At 39.4% G+C, this 19,413-nt stretch overlaps 1 protein-coding gene across 4 annotated transcripts in view; it reads left to right on the forward strand.

The window, feature by feature from the left end:
• Positions 1 to 19,413, forward strand: part of RAPGEF5 (Rap guanine nucleotide exchange factor 5) — a 166,001-nt gene that overhangs the window by 11,980 nt on the left and 134,608 nt on the right. For 3 of the 4 annotated variants that reach the window (XM_061997261.1, XM_061997258.1, XM_061997260.1), the window contains exons 2-3: positions 17,556 to 17,606; positions 18,738 to 18,844. In XM_061997261.1, the coding sequence (XP_061853245.1) occupies positions 17,556 to 17,606; positions 18,738 to 18,844 (158 nt within the window). The remainder of the gene's footprint in view (positions 1 to 17,555; positions 17,607 to 18,737; positions 18,845 to 19,413) is intronic. The other variant, XM_061997259.1, reaches the window with a different exon arrangement.

A 19,413-nucleotide genomic window follows, 5' to 3' on the forward strand; every position in this document is an offset into this window, starting at 1 on the left:
GATCAGGGGACTGGAACATCTTTCATATGAGGGAAGGCTGCGGGAACTGGGGCTGTTTAGTCTGGAGAAGAAGAGACTGAAGGGAGATCTTATTAACATCTATAAATATCTAAATGGTGGGTGTCAGGAGGTTGGGACATTACTTTTTTCTATTGTAGCTAGCAACAGGACAAGGGGTAATGGGATGAAGCTGGAACATATAAAGTTCCACTTAAACATAGAAAAAACTGTTTCATTGTGAGGGTGACAGAGCCCTGGCACAGGCTGCCCAGAGGGATCGTGGAGTCTCCTTCCTTGGAGGTCTTCAAGACCCACCTGGACATGTTCCTATGTGATGTGATCTAGGTGACCCTGCTTCTGCAGGGGGATTGGTCTAGATGATCTCTAAAGGTCCCTTCCAACCCCTACCATTCTATGATTATCATGTAGATCGTCTCTGAACATACAAGAAAAAGAGCTAATACCATGTCAGTCTCGACCTTGTTGCAACCTACTGTGTCAAAAGCTTTCCTCTTCTTGTAAGGAATGTAAGAGTATTCGTAACTGATGAAACTTGTGTTCAGTGAGTGGACAGCTGTTTGGAAGGCCCTACAGAGACTAGTAACCTACAACTTTGTCAAAGAATTTCTGAGCAGAGCCTTTGCCAAGTGTATTTGTTTGTTTACATTTTTCTGCTTTGGCAAGTTCATGGCAGAACTGCTACTAGGAGCAAAGCTAACAGGTAATTGACCAAAGATTTTTTAACAATGTCACATTGCAGACAGCTGTTCTCTAATCTTGTAAAGCTATTTATTAAAAACAGACACAAAATGTCCCTATAATGGAATTTTGCATTTGAGCAAAGTGTAGTAAACTGAGCAACACTGCTACTGAGTCAAAGTTGTAGTCTTATTAAAAACAATGCAAAATTATGCTTTTTGAGAATCCATTTATTGTGTATGCAGAAAAGGACCTACTTTAGTTGCTTATTAATAGCAAAGTATGTTACAGGAAAATTTATGGTGAGAGTGGATAAGGAAACATTACATTCTTCTATTTTGTAAATAAAAATAATTCTAGAAAAGCTGTCCAGAGACAAGAATATTTTTTTTTTTCAGTTAAAAATTGTCTCATCACTTCAGAGCTAATGGTAAATTTTGTGAGACTTCCAAAACTGGAAATAGGAGGTGTTTTTTCATTTCGTGGGGCTTTTGTTTTTCTGGTTTTTTTTTTTTTGTTTTGTTTCTTTCAGGGTTTTTTTTGTTTTTTTAGTTAAGCAAAGAAACAGACTGAATCTTCATTCCTTCCTTTAGCAGTTCCTGCTGTTATCTGACTTAGAAACAAAGCTAAATACTGTCTGTGAGTCATCTTCTTTTTGAGTCATCTTCTTTTCAGCCTGAGCCAACTCCAGTTTCAGTATGTGTATGCTTGTTTCTTTATAGTGACTTTTTCCCTCCTAAGTTAGTCATTTTTATCTCTTGGCACAAGCAGAGAAGTTAAAAACATCAACAAGCATGAGACACACTAAAAACATGCAAACAAACATCCAGTGTAATCTTCCAAACCCCAGAACATTCCTGTTCCCTTTACTTTTTGTTGATTGTGAGCTCATCTGATCTTTTGATGATATTGTGGTGGAGGGAGCAGGGAGGTGAATTCCAAGGCAAGGGTATACTGACCAGGAATGATATCTTAGAGACACTCTCCAATTAACTTCTGTTGGTGTGTCCAGTGCCCACAACAGGCATTATGGCATTTCATAGAGAAACGGCAGCAAATAGATTAGCGATGAAAAAACTGTTGTTAATCTCTTGCAAGATTTGCTGTTTGAAGAAACATCTGTGTATCTATTTACCAAGGAATGCTGAAGCAATGCTGAAACTTTAATTTTGCTACAATTATTTTTGGCACTTAAGAGGTGACCAAATAAATCTGTTATCTGTTAACCGGCTTAGACTGGTTTAGGTGAAATTGAAGCCCATGTTGTTTGTGGTGGTGGTTCTACCGAGTCAAGGACTGGTTTGAAGTCATTGCTAAAAACCTGTTGTGGGAAAGGATGGAGCAGAAAGCAATTTGATTGTAGGAGAATCAACGCAATCTCAAAATGAAAGTCTTACAATAAGTGGTGGTCTACCATTAATCTGCTCTAGTGCTAGAGTTTAGCCAATAGCTCAGGTCGTCTTGTTGCAGAATGAACTATAGAGCTGGATGGGCTGTTGAGATTTCCAGCCCCTTTGCCAAGACAAAGTGAATAGGTATTTCCTGCTTTGGTAGGGCACTTAGGCTGGCCCAGGCTTCCTTGGTGAATGTGTGAGAGCAGACTGTTAGGTCACAGCAGACTGTTAGGATGTCACTGACATCTTTCATTTTGTTTATAGTGTTTATAGAAACATAGGCAGAGCATCTCTGCTAGTCTCTGACAGATACATCACTGCAGTGAGAAGGACCGCAGTGTATTAATCTTTTGGATCATTTTACTTTCCTGATTTCAGTCTGAATTCTCTAACAAATTAGCATCTTCCATGGGCATATTACTTGAACTGGCTTCTAAAAACAGCAGTTCACCATATGCACTCCCCTGCCCCTTCCTGCCTCCTGCTTTGCATAAGTTGGAAAGCATTTGCTGACTTAAAATTGTATTTATTATTGACTTTTAAATCTGAATGGGCTGGTAACCAGGTTACTGTGGGCAAGTGAAAGGAGTATAACTGCGTATCACACTGACATTGCAAGCATTGGCTATGTTGCAGAATATTAGAGGTAGAAAGTTAATTCTCTTTGCCCCTAGACCTGAAAAAAAGTGGTCAGTCTTTACTTGTGTCCCTTCAGGTTCCACGAGACAAAGCACCTCATCAAGGATCTTGGAGTTTATACTCAATCTGGTTGAAGCAGAAGGTGTCTCAGTTCTGCATTGCTGCTTTATGTGGATATGTGAAAGAGGATTCTGGAAGAGCCCTGGAAGAAGGGTGCAGCTGGAAGTAACACAGGGAATGTGTGAACTGCTGCTTAGTCTGGTAGTCAAAATCTCCTTGAATGTACTTTTTCTAGCACTGTCTACCAGGCCAGACTATCCTCAGGTGGTGGAAATGTGACCTGTCTTAAAGGCAGTGATGTGTGAGTCCTTTCCTCTAATTGTACTACAGCATCAGCAGACCATTTTACTGGCTCTTTGAGATTGCTTTTTTCAGGATATGCTGTGCTATGCTTTGTCTGTGAGTAATGCAGAGGTTATTTTACTTTTCTTTTATATGTCCTGGTTCACACAACTGATAAGCCTGCTTATGTTCACATTGTGTTCTTCTGCTTCTCTCTTACATGTTCTAATGAATATTTCTTTAAGAATAATTGCAGTGCTACCACTGCTGTCTTCAGTGAGGGATGAGGTACTCTTCTGCATTCTTAGTTCAGATTCTGCAGGTGCAGGCTGTGCTTACTGACTCATGTATGTTTTGAAACAGCCTTAAAAAGGTCATCCACAACTGTCAAGCCAAAAGACTTCTGTTTAAAAACAAAAGGTTATAATCAGTTAAGTAGGAAGGTTGCTTAATAGAGTTTCAGTGGACTGTGCCAACTACAGTTAAACTCTTAGCATGATCTTCTGATACGTATTTTCTGGACTATTCCCGTATGTGGTGGATGTCAGTCCTGTTCCATGGTAAGAGAAGTAACCCCAAACAGATATACAGAGATCTTTTTTAAATCATAGAGAATTGAATTTCTTTGTCTTACACAGGTGTGTGTGTTCAACTTCATTACATACAATCCACCTCAGATCCTGGCACTGCTGTAATACTATGGACTTTTTTTCCACTACACACATTTTTAATGCTAATTTAGACTCTAGCACTTTTGTTTTTGCATATCCCTTTGAATATGGCAATAACATGTTCTAGAATATAGACATCATATGGTGAGACTTCTGTTGAGTTGCAAAACTAGGTAATAGTTGCAAATGCAGCTAAAGGTTAATTAATTCAGATAATTTAATCAGATGTAAAAGTAAAAAAATCTTCTAATCATTTGACTCTCAAACTGGGAGAGTTTTTTTCAGTTTAAGGAACAGTACTTTGAAAAGGAAAAAAAAGCACCTTTTGTTTAAAGGCTGCTTAATGCATATAAGGGATGAAACAAAGGAATGGTAACTTCATGCTTTAAATACTGGGTCTAGTTTTGCTGGAGGGTTTTTTTTTTGAGAGCTGGGAAATTATGTCATGTGGGACAAGAGACTGATGGGGGTCAAATTAAAGGGAAATTTGTTTGTTTGTTTAGGTGTTAGTCTGACTAAAACAGGATTTTTATTTTTTCATATACAATTTCTCCACTTAATTGGTAGACTTAATTGGATTTAGAGTGAATAAATTACAAAGAATAAATTCAGAATAGACATGGACATGATTTGACTTATCTGTGTGCTTCAGTAATATCAAATGTCTGCAAACAATTGTTATATGAATAAAAAATGAAAGTAAAGATATATATATAGGAAGAAGGGTAGGTAATAAAGGTAAAGAATGTCAGTAAGGAAATCTACCACTTTAGGGCAGAAGTCTTGCCTGACTGTGTGCTTCATTCCTTGAACTTATGTTCATGAAGGAGATTCCTACCTAAAAATGCCAAAACTATTTCTGTGACCTTTTGGAGGCACTGAGCACAACTTTTGCTTTTGTAATAGCCTAACCTGCATAAGATATGTAATTTATATTATTTGGTTATGATCATATTGTACTAAGTAAAACTTTTACCTGTTAGGTACTTTGCACTGGACCTGTTTTACCACGTCCAAAAAATCAAAGGACTCATCTGTGTCTTACATCTATGATATTTTCTGATTCTATATCCTCTCAGTCTAATGAAAGCTAAATTTACCTAAGCTGCTTTTAATGGTCATTTGTATATGCTAAGGTCTTGTTCATGTTCGTATCCTATTCCATATCATATGGTTATTGCAGGCTGCTTAGCATGTTACTCTGTGTGCTAAGTGATCAGGATTAAATGATAGGCGTGCAGTGGTTTCTGGCATGCTGGCTTTTGAAACTGCCTTGTTTTTCAAGTCCCTCCCCATCCCAGAGGTAACAGACCTCTCTCTGGAGATGGAGTGCACTTGAGCTTTCATTTGTTCCTGCTTCAACGGCCATACATAAGGTTTTCAAGCACAAAAAAGATGTTATCAGGGTTAGTGTGAACTGCATTCTGCAAATTGTTTGAAGGTGCCGCTAGTGGAGCTCTAAGTACCTCTGAGGCTCTGCCTATAGCAGGTGAGTTCCTGGATCTACTTTGCCAAGGAACTGTGTGATCTAAGGCAACATTTTAAAAAATTTCCTTGCTTATTGAGTGCTTTTTAACCTCTCTTTACAGTGAGACCTTGACAGCTTCCTGAAAACTGAAATAGTTAAACTTTAGTAGTTTTTCTACAAAAAAGAAAATTATGACTGTTCTTCTGGAAGTGGTTAAGAACTCCCACTATCCTGTCCATAGTAGATTGACACTGGTTTGTGCCAAGAGCTACTGTCAGTGAAATTAATATTGTTCCCAAGAGGTCACATAACAGAGTGTTGCCAGTAGAAATGACGGTGCAGCAGATTCTCAAACTGTTAAGGCTGTAATGCAAGTCTCTCTAACTAGAGCTTGTTCACCCAGCTTGGAGGCTGTTCCCACTCACTGGAAACCTCAGAAGGAACAAAAGCAAAAGTCTTCAGTTTTGTTCCCATTCCTTGTGTTTTAAATGTCTTGTAGGTATTAGAGTGGGGCTATGCTGGCTGTATAGCAGAGAGCTTTGATGTTTCCAGCCTTTAGCTGATAGCTGATAATGACTAACAACTGACTGACTGACGGTGGGTCACAAAGCTCTTTGCGGGGCACAGTGGTCCTGTTTGTTCCCATTGCATGTGAAGGGAAGTGACTCACTGAAGGTTGCAACTGTGGCAGGTTCAGGAATAAAACGGTGGTACACTGAGCTGAACTGTCTGATGCTTTATCCAGTAGGTCAGTTGGTCTTCGCAAAATCAGAAAATCAGTTTCTCAGAAACAGAGAGTTAAGAATTTCAACATTTTTATACCTGAAAGGAATAACTGTGCTCTACTTCTAGGAATAAGGTTTGGGAAATTATGGAATTACTGGGTGACCTACCTCTTGTGCAGACAGTGGTAAAAGTGTAACACTGAAAGCAGGGACATTGAAAAACAGGGATATCAAAAACATACCTTTCCACACTCATAAAGCATTTCATGGACTATTTGTGTGCAGCTCATTTAAAAAAATAATAGGCATTTTTCAAATAGTAAGCTAAACTGATACAATTTACTGCAAGGTATTTTCATAAATCATAATCAAAGCACTGAATTTTGACTTTGCCCTTTTGTACTTGAAACATTGCATATAGTGTAGTTATTGAAATCTAGAAAGCTTTTTTTATTTGCAAATTCCTTCTGAATAAATTAAGATTTTAATGGATTTTATTATTGAATAATATATATACTTATATTGACATTTTTAGCTATTTATTGTCAGCGTCATTCAAAGATGATCTTCTGAATATTTGCTACATTTTAAGATTTGTTCCTGCATCTGCATTCACTGAAACAGCTGCAGCAATATTGGATATTTTTTCCCTTCTGCCACTTGTTACAATTCTTGCGGCAGAAGTGAGCGTCCTTACAGCAGGGTCATGAGAGCAGTTCACAAGAAGGCTCCTGTGCCTGTTATTAATTACTTAATATTAATATACTTACTTAATATTAGTTACCTAATATTACTTCATTAAGTTCTGGCACCATTATCTTCAGTAATGTTGACATCAGAGATACATCAGCTCCTTAGCAGTTGAGACCTGGTGATTAGGGTAATGTGATGAGGAGAGGTTTTGGTGAAAGGCTAACATGGAAAGATGTGATTTTAAGAGCCTTTTTAAAATAGAGTGCATCTAGAAAAGTGATCCTGGTTCCGCTGCTTCTCCTCAGACTTTCTCATATCTGATGCAGCCGATTGGAGGAGCAGAATTAAACTGTGTATGAGAGTGATGGAGGAGGAGAGAATTACAGAATAATTTGGGTTCTAGGGGATTTCCCAAAGGCTGTCTTATCCAGCCCCTGGACTGAGCAGAGCTAACTTCAGAGCCAATGCAGTTGTACAAGGCCTGGTCTGGTCAAGCTGTGAAAACTTCAGGAAATACATTGCACAGCCTGGGCACTAATTCTTGTGTTTGACATACAACTTCTCCGTGAAATTTCTTTTTACTAATGCATGCTTATGAGTCAGGCTGATTGTCTCTGCCATGTCAATGTTCCATCCTGCTTTTTTTTTTTTTTTTTTTTTTAATTTGGAAATGTGTCATGAGAAGGTACTTTGCTGGCAACACGAGAGATGTGCCAACAGAGGTACTTTGAAATGCTTTTAAGTACAAAAGCAATCCACATTTTCCTGTTCTGATCTCTCTTTCCCCTGCTTCATTGATGTCTTCATTTAGATCTATATGAAAAGAAATTATAACTTGTCACTGGGAACATCTTTCTAATTATAGTGTGAAATATCCAGTGTGCCTTCTTTTGAAAGCTCCAAATAATGTATTATTAAATTATAACTTGCATCATTAGAAATATTACTTGTTGCATAAAATTTTAATAATCAGTAAACCACCAACCCCCCCACTTCCCTGTTCTTGTGTGCTGCCTCCAGATGAAAACCAAACCAGATGCTGATGGCCCGGAACATGATGGTAGATTACAAAGACCATCTGCTGTATTTATTAAGCCCTAACTTTTAAAGGCAAATAAGTGCAATAGTATTGCTTTGATTTTTATAGTGACAGTCTATACAGTGCCTATTTTGTACTGAAAAAAAAGGGAGGATGCTGCTTTTATGTGAAATGTTTCTGTCAGCCAGGAAGAGTGAGATGCACTGAGAAGCTTTTAAGGTAGCATCAGGAAAGATAGGGTGGGAATGGCAAACTAGAGCACAAATGCTGCAATGCTGCAATAAAGTTCAGTTAATGAAGGAACACAAATAGTCAATTAAGTACACTCTGCATATTTTAATGTTATATAAAACATGATAAAAAAGCAGTAAAATTCTGATTATTTCTTCTTTTCCTATTTAATGAGCCCTCATTGCAAACATCATATTGGCATGTCAGTTGAAAATGTCCTTTATGTTTTTATAAGAAAATAAGAGAAAACTTGTTTAAACTCTGTTTCTATATTGTAAACCATGACTGTTGCCCATGCAGTCTGCAACTGATCTATGGAGTTAAATGAGACAGGATTTCTGTTGTACTTACACTGGTGCACTTCTGTGAACGTGGAGGTAGCAGGTGAAGTTTCCCATTACTGACACCTTTGAATTTTGTCTTGTCCTTTTTTCAGTGGGCATTGTTAACTTCCTTTTTATACTGACAGAGCAGAGACACTGAGAATTTATTAGGCATAATATATGGTATCATTCCTTGGATAGTTTTAATTCAGCATAAACAAGTGCTTCCTCTGAGCAGAGCTGTCCCTCTCTGCCTCCCTCCACTCCCACTGCTTTTGCCTGTGCTGCCTCCTTAGTGATCGTATTTGAATGACTCCCAGTGACCTGGTGGAGGGAAATCATCTGGGTTATAATGGATCATTATGAAATGAGCCACCACAAAGCTGTTATTTCTTCAGCCTGGTTCAGGATTTGGCTTCACAGGTGTATGTGGAAGCTCAAAGCAGAGGAGCAGTGGGGATGGGGAGGTGAAGCAGGAGGTGGAGACAGAATACGACCTGCGTGTCAGCAGCCGCGTTTTAGTTTGGTGATTTAGTTTGGTACTAAAAAATGCAGAAATGCCTCTAAACATATTGCTTTTCTGACTGTTGTTTCAGAAAGAAGTTATTAAACCTAAAGTGACTGCTTGTTTTTTTTTATAAAGAGCAGCCATTTTCTTTGCAGATCCCTTTCTGTTTTGGAGGAGGTGAGAATGAAGTATGAGGTGGCCTTCCCTTTTTTGAAATAACTTATTCAGATTCATAGCAGATTCTATTTATACTGAGAACAGGTGAGAGAATACACTCTTCAGTTTCCTTTCACTAATGACCCGTTTTGGTTTCTCCAGAGAGCTTTGCAGACATACCTGTGAACCTCACATTGCAAGCTCTGCTGAATACAGATTTTTTTTTTACAGATCTTCTGACAGCTTTTTGACCTTTTTCTGTTACACCTAAGTATATGAAGTTTAAGATGATCAGGGGAAGGTCTTTCCTTTATAAAGAGTTTTATATTTAATTTGAAATAAATATTAATGGAGAGAGCTGTTCCATGGGTGGTTCTTCATTATCCATGAGTTCTGACAGCAGGTTTCAAGAGGAACGGTGGGGGAAGGCTGTTTGTTACGAATATTATTTGGCAGAAAGTCAGGCATATTCTATGGTTTTATATGAATGATGTCTGCTGAAAGCTAGCTTCCCAACCAACTCTGCTTGCTGTGCCTTAGCAACCATGAGGAAAAATCTGCTGCCACATGGAAACGGATTGGGATTCATGACAACACTCTCTATATCCAGCCACTCTTAAATAACGGTAGCATTTCATCTACTAAATACAGCACCCATGTCTTTTTTTCTGCTTAAAACTCCTATAATTGAGACAGTAGCAAGCAATGTCAAATGCAAAAATTTTAAAGTGACAAAGTGATAAGCCAAATTGTTCAGTAATTTTATCTCCCTTCCCCCTACTCCTTGCCTGGCATAAGTAAGCATTGGGAATAAATGAGCATTTACTTCTGCAGAAATTTCTGCCTTCTTGTGTTGCAAGTTGAGGAGTGTGTATTGGGCAGGTACAGCCTAGCTTTGTTCCAGGATTTGTATTCAGCTCCAGGGCTGGAGTGGAAACTCTAATTATTACAGTTGCTTGCTTTCAGCAAAAAATAGGGTTCCATCATTTGTAATAGTTGCAGTAGTTTGTGTTACTGTTCTCGCATTATCGTTGTCATGGTTCATAATGAGAGAAAGAAATCTGTCTAGGAAAAAAATAATTACTTTTTGATTTGTGTGTGGAGTGGGAGAGAAGCCTGAGGGAAATTAAGTACATACCTGAGGTGGACCTTTAAAATTTTTCCTGGGCCACTGTATTGTTGGAGTTAAATGACTAGTAAAGAAAGAAAAGCACAAACATGATTGTTTTTGAGAGCAATTTGGCTTCAACCTTATTTCTCATCCCTTTCTGTATGCTATCTCTCATGGTTGGAATGTGATAAGTTTCCAACATGAATACTTGTGAAAGTGTATTTTAGTCTTGGATACTTCAATGCTTGTCTGAATCTGTCTGAATCTATAATTTCCTTTGTGGTCACATTAGCCAATTTAGGATTCAGGTGTTGAGTAGTTGCAGAAATCCCCCTGTCAGGGAGTAGAAATGTTCTCATTACCAGGTAGTCTGTACGTGCTATACCATCTGCTTTCAAAATGAGATGATTTATTTTTTCAGACTATTTATACTTGGGGAATAAGCTCTGATAGAGCACAACACTGAAGCGTTTGCTTAAAATTAAGTACACTGAGTAATCCAATTTGGAATGGAGAAGTGCTATACTGAATTCTTCAGGAACATAGTGATAGTGCCCTGAAACTATCAACAATTGTGTTCTTAAATTTGTGCAAAAAGTGTTTCTAGAGCTGGCCATAATTGTGGAGTTTATCATGGGCATGTTTGCAAATGAAGCCCTGATCAGATAGACAAATATTGATGAATGTGCTATAAACTGAAAACAGAAAAAGTTTGATTATGCACTGCAGACTCTTAATGTGACATTACGCTCAATTTTTGGTAATACAACCAGTTAAAAAACCTAGCTAGTTGAAAAACTTGGAGTAGAAGTGTAAACAATTTGCTATGGAGGAGGAGTCCCAACTCTGCCTTTTCTGTTTTATTTTAGTTTTAATATAAATCCTGCTGTAAAAGATTTAGGAAAAGGAATAATCCTGATTAATAAAAAAATTATTTCTTCCCTATGTTTTCCAAAGTTTTGTTTTTTCTTGCTAACAGCACATAAATACCAGAAGCTCTTAGAAGATGGACAACACATTTGTGTCCAATATTTTAAATTATTATTATTTTTATGTAATTTCTATGTCCTCTTCTGTAGTGTTAGAGCATAACTTCTAGTGTAGACAGGTTGCTGGCTGCTACCACTGTACGAAATCCCAGCTGAGGAAAGCACTTGAACTGGAACTCCAAGCACTCTTGTTTTGTTTCTTTCTGAGCACGATGGTGACTAAATTGCTAGCAGATGTATGGAGCATTGCTGTTGCTACTGTGACTGCAGTGCTGGCAATGGCGAAAATATCAGCAGTTGTTGGAACAGCTTGGGCAGGAGGCAAAGCGCAAGCAACTTGTAGCAAGTCATCCTCTGAAGTTGAGATGAGGCCAAAACAAAATCCCAAATCTAAAAATGAGGAGAAAATTCAAATATATCTCCAAAAAGTATGACTGAAAACATGTGCTATAGTATCTTTAGCCCTTGATTAGACTGTTAACCAGGTTGTGGTAAATGCATAGGGAGTTGCATAGTGGAGCCAGTTCAATACTCTGCTGAATAAAGAACAAAGTCAGCATCTCACAGTAAGATAACAGCTTGATCTTTCCAATGGGGACCAAGATGTGCCTTCATTAGTACACTTTGCTTGTTGTGTAGTATGTCATGGGGAAAGCTCTTTCAAAACTTTTAAAAAATCAGTTTGTGATCATCTTAAAATGTTGTTATCAATATCTTTTGTGTGCTTAGCTTTTAATAATGGCAGAGATTCTCAATATATTTAAAAGTCATTTTCCGGCTGAACCAGTACTAGTTTAAACACAGATATAGACCTTGCATAGTAGTATCAGTTATTGAATTAGATACTGCTTCTAAAAGTCTAGCTGGAGTATTTGATTCTTTGGCTAATAGTTAGTCGTATAGATTGTAATGAAGTATTTCCCCCTGGTTGTTTTAAACTATTTGCTGATCATTTTATTGTAATCTTCCCACTCTTTTAACTCTAGGGCTGTTTCTAGTGGTTTTAAATACCACAGTAAATGCATTTGTAATTTTTCCCAGACTATATCCATGTTATATTCAGATATGAATCCTAGTAATCCTATTCCAAAACCTTCTCCTGGACCACTTGTCCCAGCTATGCTCTTCTGTCATATGCAAGTTGTATCCTTGAGCTAGGATTCTGTCCCTGTGCCAAATTATATTTTACACTCCCGATCTTGCAGCCCAAGACATCAATTCCCTGCCTCTTTCTTCCTGCATTACCAGTAGGAAGCTCAAGCCACCTATGCACACCTACTCATGTATGATGGGAGAGCTGTCCTGGAGGACACTCAGCATTTTGAATCTGTTCCACACATGGTCCCCTGTCTCACAACCACACATGCAACCTCATTCTCATATCCTCCCTGACATGTGGTTTGGCAAAGCTTCTCCTCAAGCTGATGAGGAACACAGGGAAACTTCAGCATAGAAGTGCCTGGAATATGGCACTTGGCATGGGCAGTGATAGCTGTTCCAAAGTCATTTTCAGGAGAGATTGTTTGCGTGATGATTAATGAATTTGCTTTAAAGATGCATTTTCATTCATTCAAAGAGTTATTTGTAAGTGTACTTCGAATTATCTTGACTGGCTTGAGAGTTGGCCAGAGAGGAACCTCATGAGGTTCAACAAGGACAAGTGCAGAGTCCTGCATCTGGGAAGGAACAACCCCACGCACCAGTACAGGCTGGGGGTCGAACTGCTGAAGAGCAGCTCTGCAGAGAGAGACCTGGGAGTCCTGATTGATAATAAGGTAAATATGAGACAGCAGTGTGCCCTCGTGGCCAAGAAGGCCAATGGCATCCTGGGATGGATCAAGAAGAGTGTGGCTAGCAGGTCAAGGGAGGTTCTACTCCCCCTCTACTCTGACCTGGTGAGGCCTCATCTGGAGTCCTGTGTCCAGTTCTGGGCCCCTCAGCTCAAGAGGGACAGGGAAGTGCTGGAGAGAGTCCAGCGCAGGGCCACCAAGATGATCAGGGGACTGGAACATCTTTCATATGAGGAAAGGCTGCGGGAACTGGGGCTGTTTAGTCTGGAGGAGACTGAGGGGAGATCTTATTAACATTTATAAATATCTAAAGGGTGGGTGTCAGGAGGTTGGGGCATCACTTTTTTCTATAGTAGCTAGAAACAGAACAAGGGGTAATGGGATGAAGCTGGAACACAAAAAGTTCCACTTAAATATGAGAAAAAACTATTTCACTGTTCAGGTGAGGGAGCCCTGGCACAGGCTGCCCAGAGGGATCGTGGAGTCTCCTTCCTTGGAGGTCTTCAAGACCCGCCTGGACATGTACCTATGCAACCTGATCTAGGTGACCCTGCTTCTGCAGGGGGATTGGACTGGATGATCTCTAAAGGTCCCTTCCAACCCCTACCATTCTATGATTCTATTCTAATTGAGTAGTGTGTCAAAATAATTTGGGACAAGCAGCCTGTATTTACCAAATACCTTCAAGAAGCAGTGCCCACAGCAGCCCAAAGGTTGGGGTTTTCAACAAAGCCTGGACCTCCAGTCCACTCAATGTTCTTTCTGTCTCTGGAAGGGGACTGCCCAGTTTGTCTGTAACAGCCAAAGTATAGTCTGCTGAATGGAGGTGTGCTCAGTAGCACAAAACAAAGGGATCCAGCCCTCAATCATCTTCATAGCCCTCTTCTGGACTCACTTGAAGAGGTCCAGGCCTTTCTTGTGCTGGGTGTTGAAGAGCTGAATGGAGAACTGTGGTCCCATGAGAGCAGAGTAGAGGGAGAGAATCACCTCCCTTGACCTGCTATCTTTTGATGCAGCCCAGAATGCAATTAGCTTTCTGGGCTGTGAGTGTGCATTGCTGGCTCATTCAGTTTTTCATCCACCAATATCCCCTAGTCATTCTGCACAGGGCTGCTTTCTAGCCACTTATCACTCAGCCTGTATCCATATTTGGGATTGCCTCAACCCCGGTGCAGGACTTTACATTTGGCCTCACTGAATTTTGTGAAGCTTGCATGGGCCCACATCTCTAGCCTGTCAAGGTCCCTCTGGATGGCATCCCTTCCCACCACTCATCTGTCCATGTCTACAACAAAGATATTGCTGGTCCTGGGCTCATGAGGAACATCACTCACTGGTCTCTACTTGGACATCAAGCCATTGACTGCAACTCTATGGGTGTGACTATCCAACCTATCCACCAAGTAGTTCACCTGTCAAACCCATGCCTCTTTATTTTAGAGATAAGGGTGTGTGTGGCACAGTGTGAAATGCTTTGTACGAGTCCTGATACCTGACATCAATCGCTCTTCCCTTGTCCAACCTGTTTTAGAAAGTCACCAAATTTGTCCTTTTTGCTGGGTTTGGTCTTATGCTGTTGTGTAACTGCATCCCACAGTAGCAATATTTTCCCTGGCTGTGCTCTTAATACTGAGGAGCAGGCCAGTGCAATGCCAGGGGCTGTAGTTCCCACTGGCATTGCTGAAATGAGCTTGCTGATGATAATGTTGTTAGTACTAGCCTGCGAATGGAGCAGAGAGCAGGGAATCTATGTGTAAGCTTTGACCATGCTGTTGCAGTGAGTGAAGCTTGCTGAGTGAAAGACTTGGAGAGAAAGCAAGTGAAGTGATGTGTTATAGGGCTGCTGCAGAGCTAGGGTGGTAATGATGTGCTGGCTAGGAAGAGTAAGTGGAATCCGAGGCAATGTTGTACTCTTACAGCATCTTGATTGGGTATGGAAGAGGAGAATTAAGTTTTTATGTTATAGTATTTCCATACGGAGCTATTTTTAGACATGGAACTACACTAACATTCATGATGAACATGGAGCATAACCAATGTTAGATGCTTCTGTGGTTCCACATCACTTCCCTTTCTAAAAATACAGTAACAAGAATATAGGGTGGAAAAATACAGGGGGAATTACTGAAATATGGATTCTGTAATTCTTACAGGATGTCCATGCACCAGTACAGGCTGGGGATTGACCTGCTGGAGAGCAGCTCTACAGAGAGGGACCCGGGAGTCCTGTTTGATAATAAACTGAATATGAGCCAGCAATGTGCCCTCGTGGCCAAGAAGGCCAATGGCATCCTGGGATACATCAAGAAGAATGTGGCCAGCAGGTCAAGGGAGGTTCTGTTCCCCCTCCTCTCTGCCCTGGTGAGGCCTCATCTGGAGTCCTGTGTCCAGTTTTGGGCTCCTCAGCTCAAGAGGGACAGAGAACTTCTGGAGAAAGTCCAGCACAGGGTCACCAAGATGATCAGGGGACTGGAGCATCTTCTTTATGAGGAAACTGGGAACTCCCTTATGTGGGAACTGGGCTGTTTAGTCTAGAAAAGAGGAGACTGCAGGGGGATCTCATTAATATTCACAAATATCTAAATGGTGGATGTCAGGAGGTTGGGGCATCACTTTTTTTCTTATTGTATCTAGTGACAGGACAAGGGGTAATGGGATGAAGCTGGAACACAAAAAGTTCCATTTAAACATAAAAAAAACTATTTCACTGTGAGGGTGAGGGAGCCCTGGCACAGGCTGCCCAGGGAGAGTGTGGAGTCTCCTTCCTTGGAGGTCGTCAAGACCCACCTGGACATGTTCCTGTGTGACCTCATCTAGGTGGACCTGCTTTGGCAGAGGGGCTGGACTAGATGATCTCTAAAGGTCCCTTCTAACCCCTACGACTCTGTGATTTTTTTTTTTATGATGGATATACCAAGTGTGAATTGGATCCCTCTCAAAGTAAGGAATGAATTATGCTGCCTACAAATTGGAATAATGTGAGAGACTGGCACACAATCCTCTCAAGTTGTCAATGCACCTGCACACAGTATCTTCCATTCTGCTTCCAGACTTCTTTTAGGCAATGTTTATTTGTGTCTTGTATGGCTTGTAGTAATATAGAGATTGCCAGTAAGCATCAGGGTAAACATTATCTCATCTTTTAACACTGACAAGATGTGGAAATATGGTGAGTAAAGGTGGGGTAATGTGACTCTTGTAGAGATGTTTATTCTTCCTGTTTGCCTCCCAGAGTTGTGGTTCACTGTTAATTTTGTAACTTTAAATCCCCAATCTTTATTGATCAGCAGTAAAGTTTTGGCATTTGCATTTCCCTGCTGTGTGCAGTTATTTGTCATTTTCCTTTCTCCTCAAATATGAATCCTCTATAATTTTATTGAGTGATCAGCTATTTGCACATTAAATGAAACTGCCTAGAAAGTCCATTTCTCCTCTGTGACATTTCATTATTTTGTATAATCGCATTATGTCGCCTGTAATCTCTCCTTTGTAAGGTAAATAGTCACAGTCTTTCTGTCTCTTCTCATAATAAAATATACCCAAATCCTTTATTATTGCTGCTACTATTGTATTAATCCCCTCTAACATTGGCCCATCCTTTTTTGGAGATGCTGTTACCAGTGCAGCATGTGACATGGCAGGGATAATGCTGATCTACATTAGAGCAATGTTGCCTCCTCTCTGGTTATGATTTTATTCATTATTTATCCTTTTTTTTTTTTTTTTAACTGCAGTTAAGAATTTCATTTAGAAGAGTGAGAAGTGTTCTGTGACCCTGAGGTGGTGGTGTGGTTTAACTCCAGCTGTTAACTAAGCTGCATACAGCCGTTTGCTCACTTCATCTGGGTGGGGTGGGGGAGTGAATCACAAGGGTAAAAGTGTGAAAACTTCTGTGTGGGTTGATATAAAGATGGTTTAATGTGTAAAGCAAAAGCCAGACACCAATGCAAAGCAAAAGAAGGAATTCGCTCACCACTTCCCATGGGCAGGCAGTGCTCAGCCATCTCTAGGACAGCAGGGCTCCATCACATGTAACCCAAAGGTTACTTGGGAAGGCAAACATCATCACTCCAGATGTCCTCCTTCTTCCCTCAGCTTTATGTGCTGAGCATGATGCTACATAGTCTAGGACATCCCTTGGGTCAGCTGTGTTCAGTTGTCCCATCTGTGTTCCCTCTCAGCTTCTGCAGACCCAGTCCACTCCCTGGACGGGTGGAGTGAGGAGCAGAAAAGACCTTGACTCTGTGTAAGCACTGCTCAGCAGTATTGAAAACATCCCTGAGTTATCAGCACTGTTTGCAGCACAAATCCATAACATAGCCCCCCTTTAGCTACTAGGAAGACAGCCAAAACCAGCACAGGTGTCTTTACTGAATTGATAAAATTTGCTTTTGTAATTATGTCTTCTTCCTCTAGTACATGCTGCTTTTAATGTGGAGCTCTTCATGGTAACTGTCTTTTCCCCTAGTTTGGTTTTTTTTTTTTTTTTTAGATTTACCCTCAAATTCTTCACTGTCATTTTTGGTGCTTTCTGATCCACAGAGTTCTGTGTTGCCTACAGATTTACCACCTCATTGCTCATCTTCTTTTCCAGGTCAAGAAAAAATAAACAACACAGAACTGACTTTAGCAAATGTTTTCTATTAGTCTACTGAGATCATTTGATAAAATCGTTTTATTTAGATTTCAATTGCTAAAAGATCTAGATTGCTGCTACTTTTTTTTTTTCTGTACAAAACCCAGAATGAAACTAAAGCTCTGACAAATTGTCTTATAGACCCTGTCCAGAAGAATTTCAAATCCCTATTTGGAAACTCCTTCAAACAAGGTACTTGTCAAGCTTCTTTTTAATTCCATTTTACCAAATGATATATTCAGATTTTTTTTACTTTGTTTCAACCTCAAGATTGTAGCTTTGAAGACACTTGTGAATGTGGCCTGCACTTAAATCCAGTTATAATTTGTGTGTGTTAGTAATGTGTACCTCTGTTCCTGAATTTGCAAACTAAACTGTTGTGAATTTTAATGTGTGGTGGCTGCTGAGCCATTTAAACAGTTGCTGCCATTTATTTTACTTTTACAATATTTGAGAGCTTTGGTTTTACATCTCACAGGACTTTATGGTCTCAGAATTATTTTGTATTCCTTGAAAGATTCCTAAACATAGTAAACATAACAAACAAACAAAAGTGAAACTAGGGCATTGTTTTTCTTTCAAGTCAGTTGTTTGTGTTATTGTTTTGTTTTGCTGGTTAGGTAGGAAACATCACAGCAGAAGCCCTTGTTAAATTTGTCAGTAAGGAATGGTAGGAATCCAGATGGAACATGGTTTTATGGACAATGGAATCAGGTCTTGTTTTAATAGACACATCTGCAGCCATGAGGTGTATGGTAGAAATCAGATGTGGGGGAAGTCACAGCTGTGTCCAATCTGAAAGATCACATCCTCCTGGCAAGGTACAGATGAACTGACCTGTAGGTAACATAGGATGCCTCCAAAGTTTCCGAATAAAAAGAAAAAACATGTGAAATGGCATTTCAGTGTCTGTTAGGCTTGTATTAAATTATTTAACTCAAATACATGTGGAATAATGTTTAATTTTAACTATATTTTTGTGGTTTTGCAATGGCTAATATAGTCTTTTTGCTTTGCTAGAATAATGCTTGTTTTCATTTGAACTTGTCTGTTGTTCAAAGGTAACGCTGATGGATAGTAAAATCTCCACATTTTTAAGGCATTTCTAATGTAAAAGTCCAGATTGTGAGGGCATCTGCAACCTATACAAGTGGATATGGCAGAAGCTGGGATGCATTTCCTATGAGACTTTGACTACTTGTGTGTCATTTAAATGGGCAGAAGGCATTGCTCAGAGTGAGGGAGCAGACAGTGGCAAGGTGATTTACTACAGTGCGAATAAATCCCCATATGTCACAGTTTTCAATTTCTCTTTTTATTCAGATATATGGAGAAAGTTCTTCCTGTGCTGGAAGAGCTCTCAGGAATATTTTCACTCTACAAGCATCTGACCTGATTAAAGACAGGGTGTACCTCACTGGCATTTGCAGGTAACCTGAGATCGTTCATTTTAATCAACTGAATGGGTTTTAGTTGTATTTGTCTATGTGCTGATTTGACAAAAGAGTAAATTCTGAGAGTGAGATTTTGTGTGTGTTACTAAGAATCTAAAATATTTTCTAAATATTTTTTTTTTAAAATCTCATGTTCAATTTATGTTACTTTGTCAATTGTCAGAAAGCAGCAGTGGCCTGATTGTATGTCCATTTATTTAATTGCTTATGATTTTATGTACGATTGTGTTTGTTATTTTGTTGAAAACAAAGAGTATTAAATTCAGCCCTGGTCTGGAGTTATAAAAGAAATTAATTGAATTCCTAAGATTTAGGTACATGGTGGTTTTTGCATATAATTTATGGAATATTTCTGTAATGAAGTGATTTGTGTTGTTTTACCGCATAGATGCTTCCTTCTGTTTCCAGTTATACCAAAATATGCAGGTCTCTATTCTAACACCATTCATTCATATCCATATGTAAGAAACAATTTTTTATTATTTAAAAAGATAAGTTTACCAATAATGTGAAAGACGAAGTACATCCTAGAGCAACAATCTCAA

This window comes from Colius striatus, chromosome 5, assembly GCF_028858725.1.
Source record: "Colius striatus isolate bColStr4 chromosome 5, bColStr4.1.hap1, whole genome shotgun sequence".
Taxonomy (NCBI): domain Eukaryota; kingdom Metazoa; phylum Chordata; class Aves; order Coliiformes; family Coliidae; genus Colius; species Colius striatus.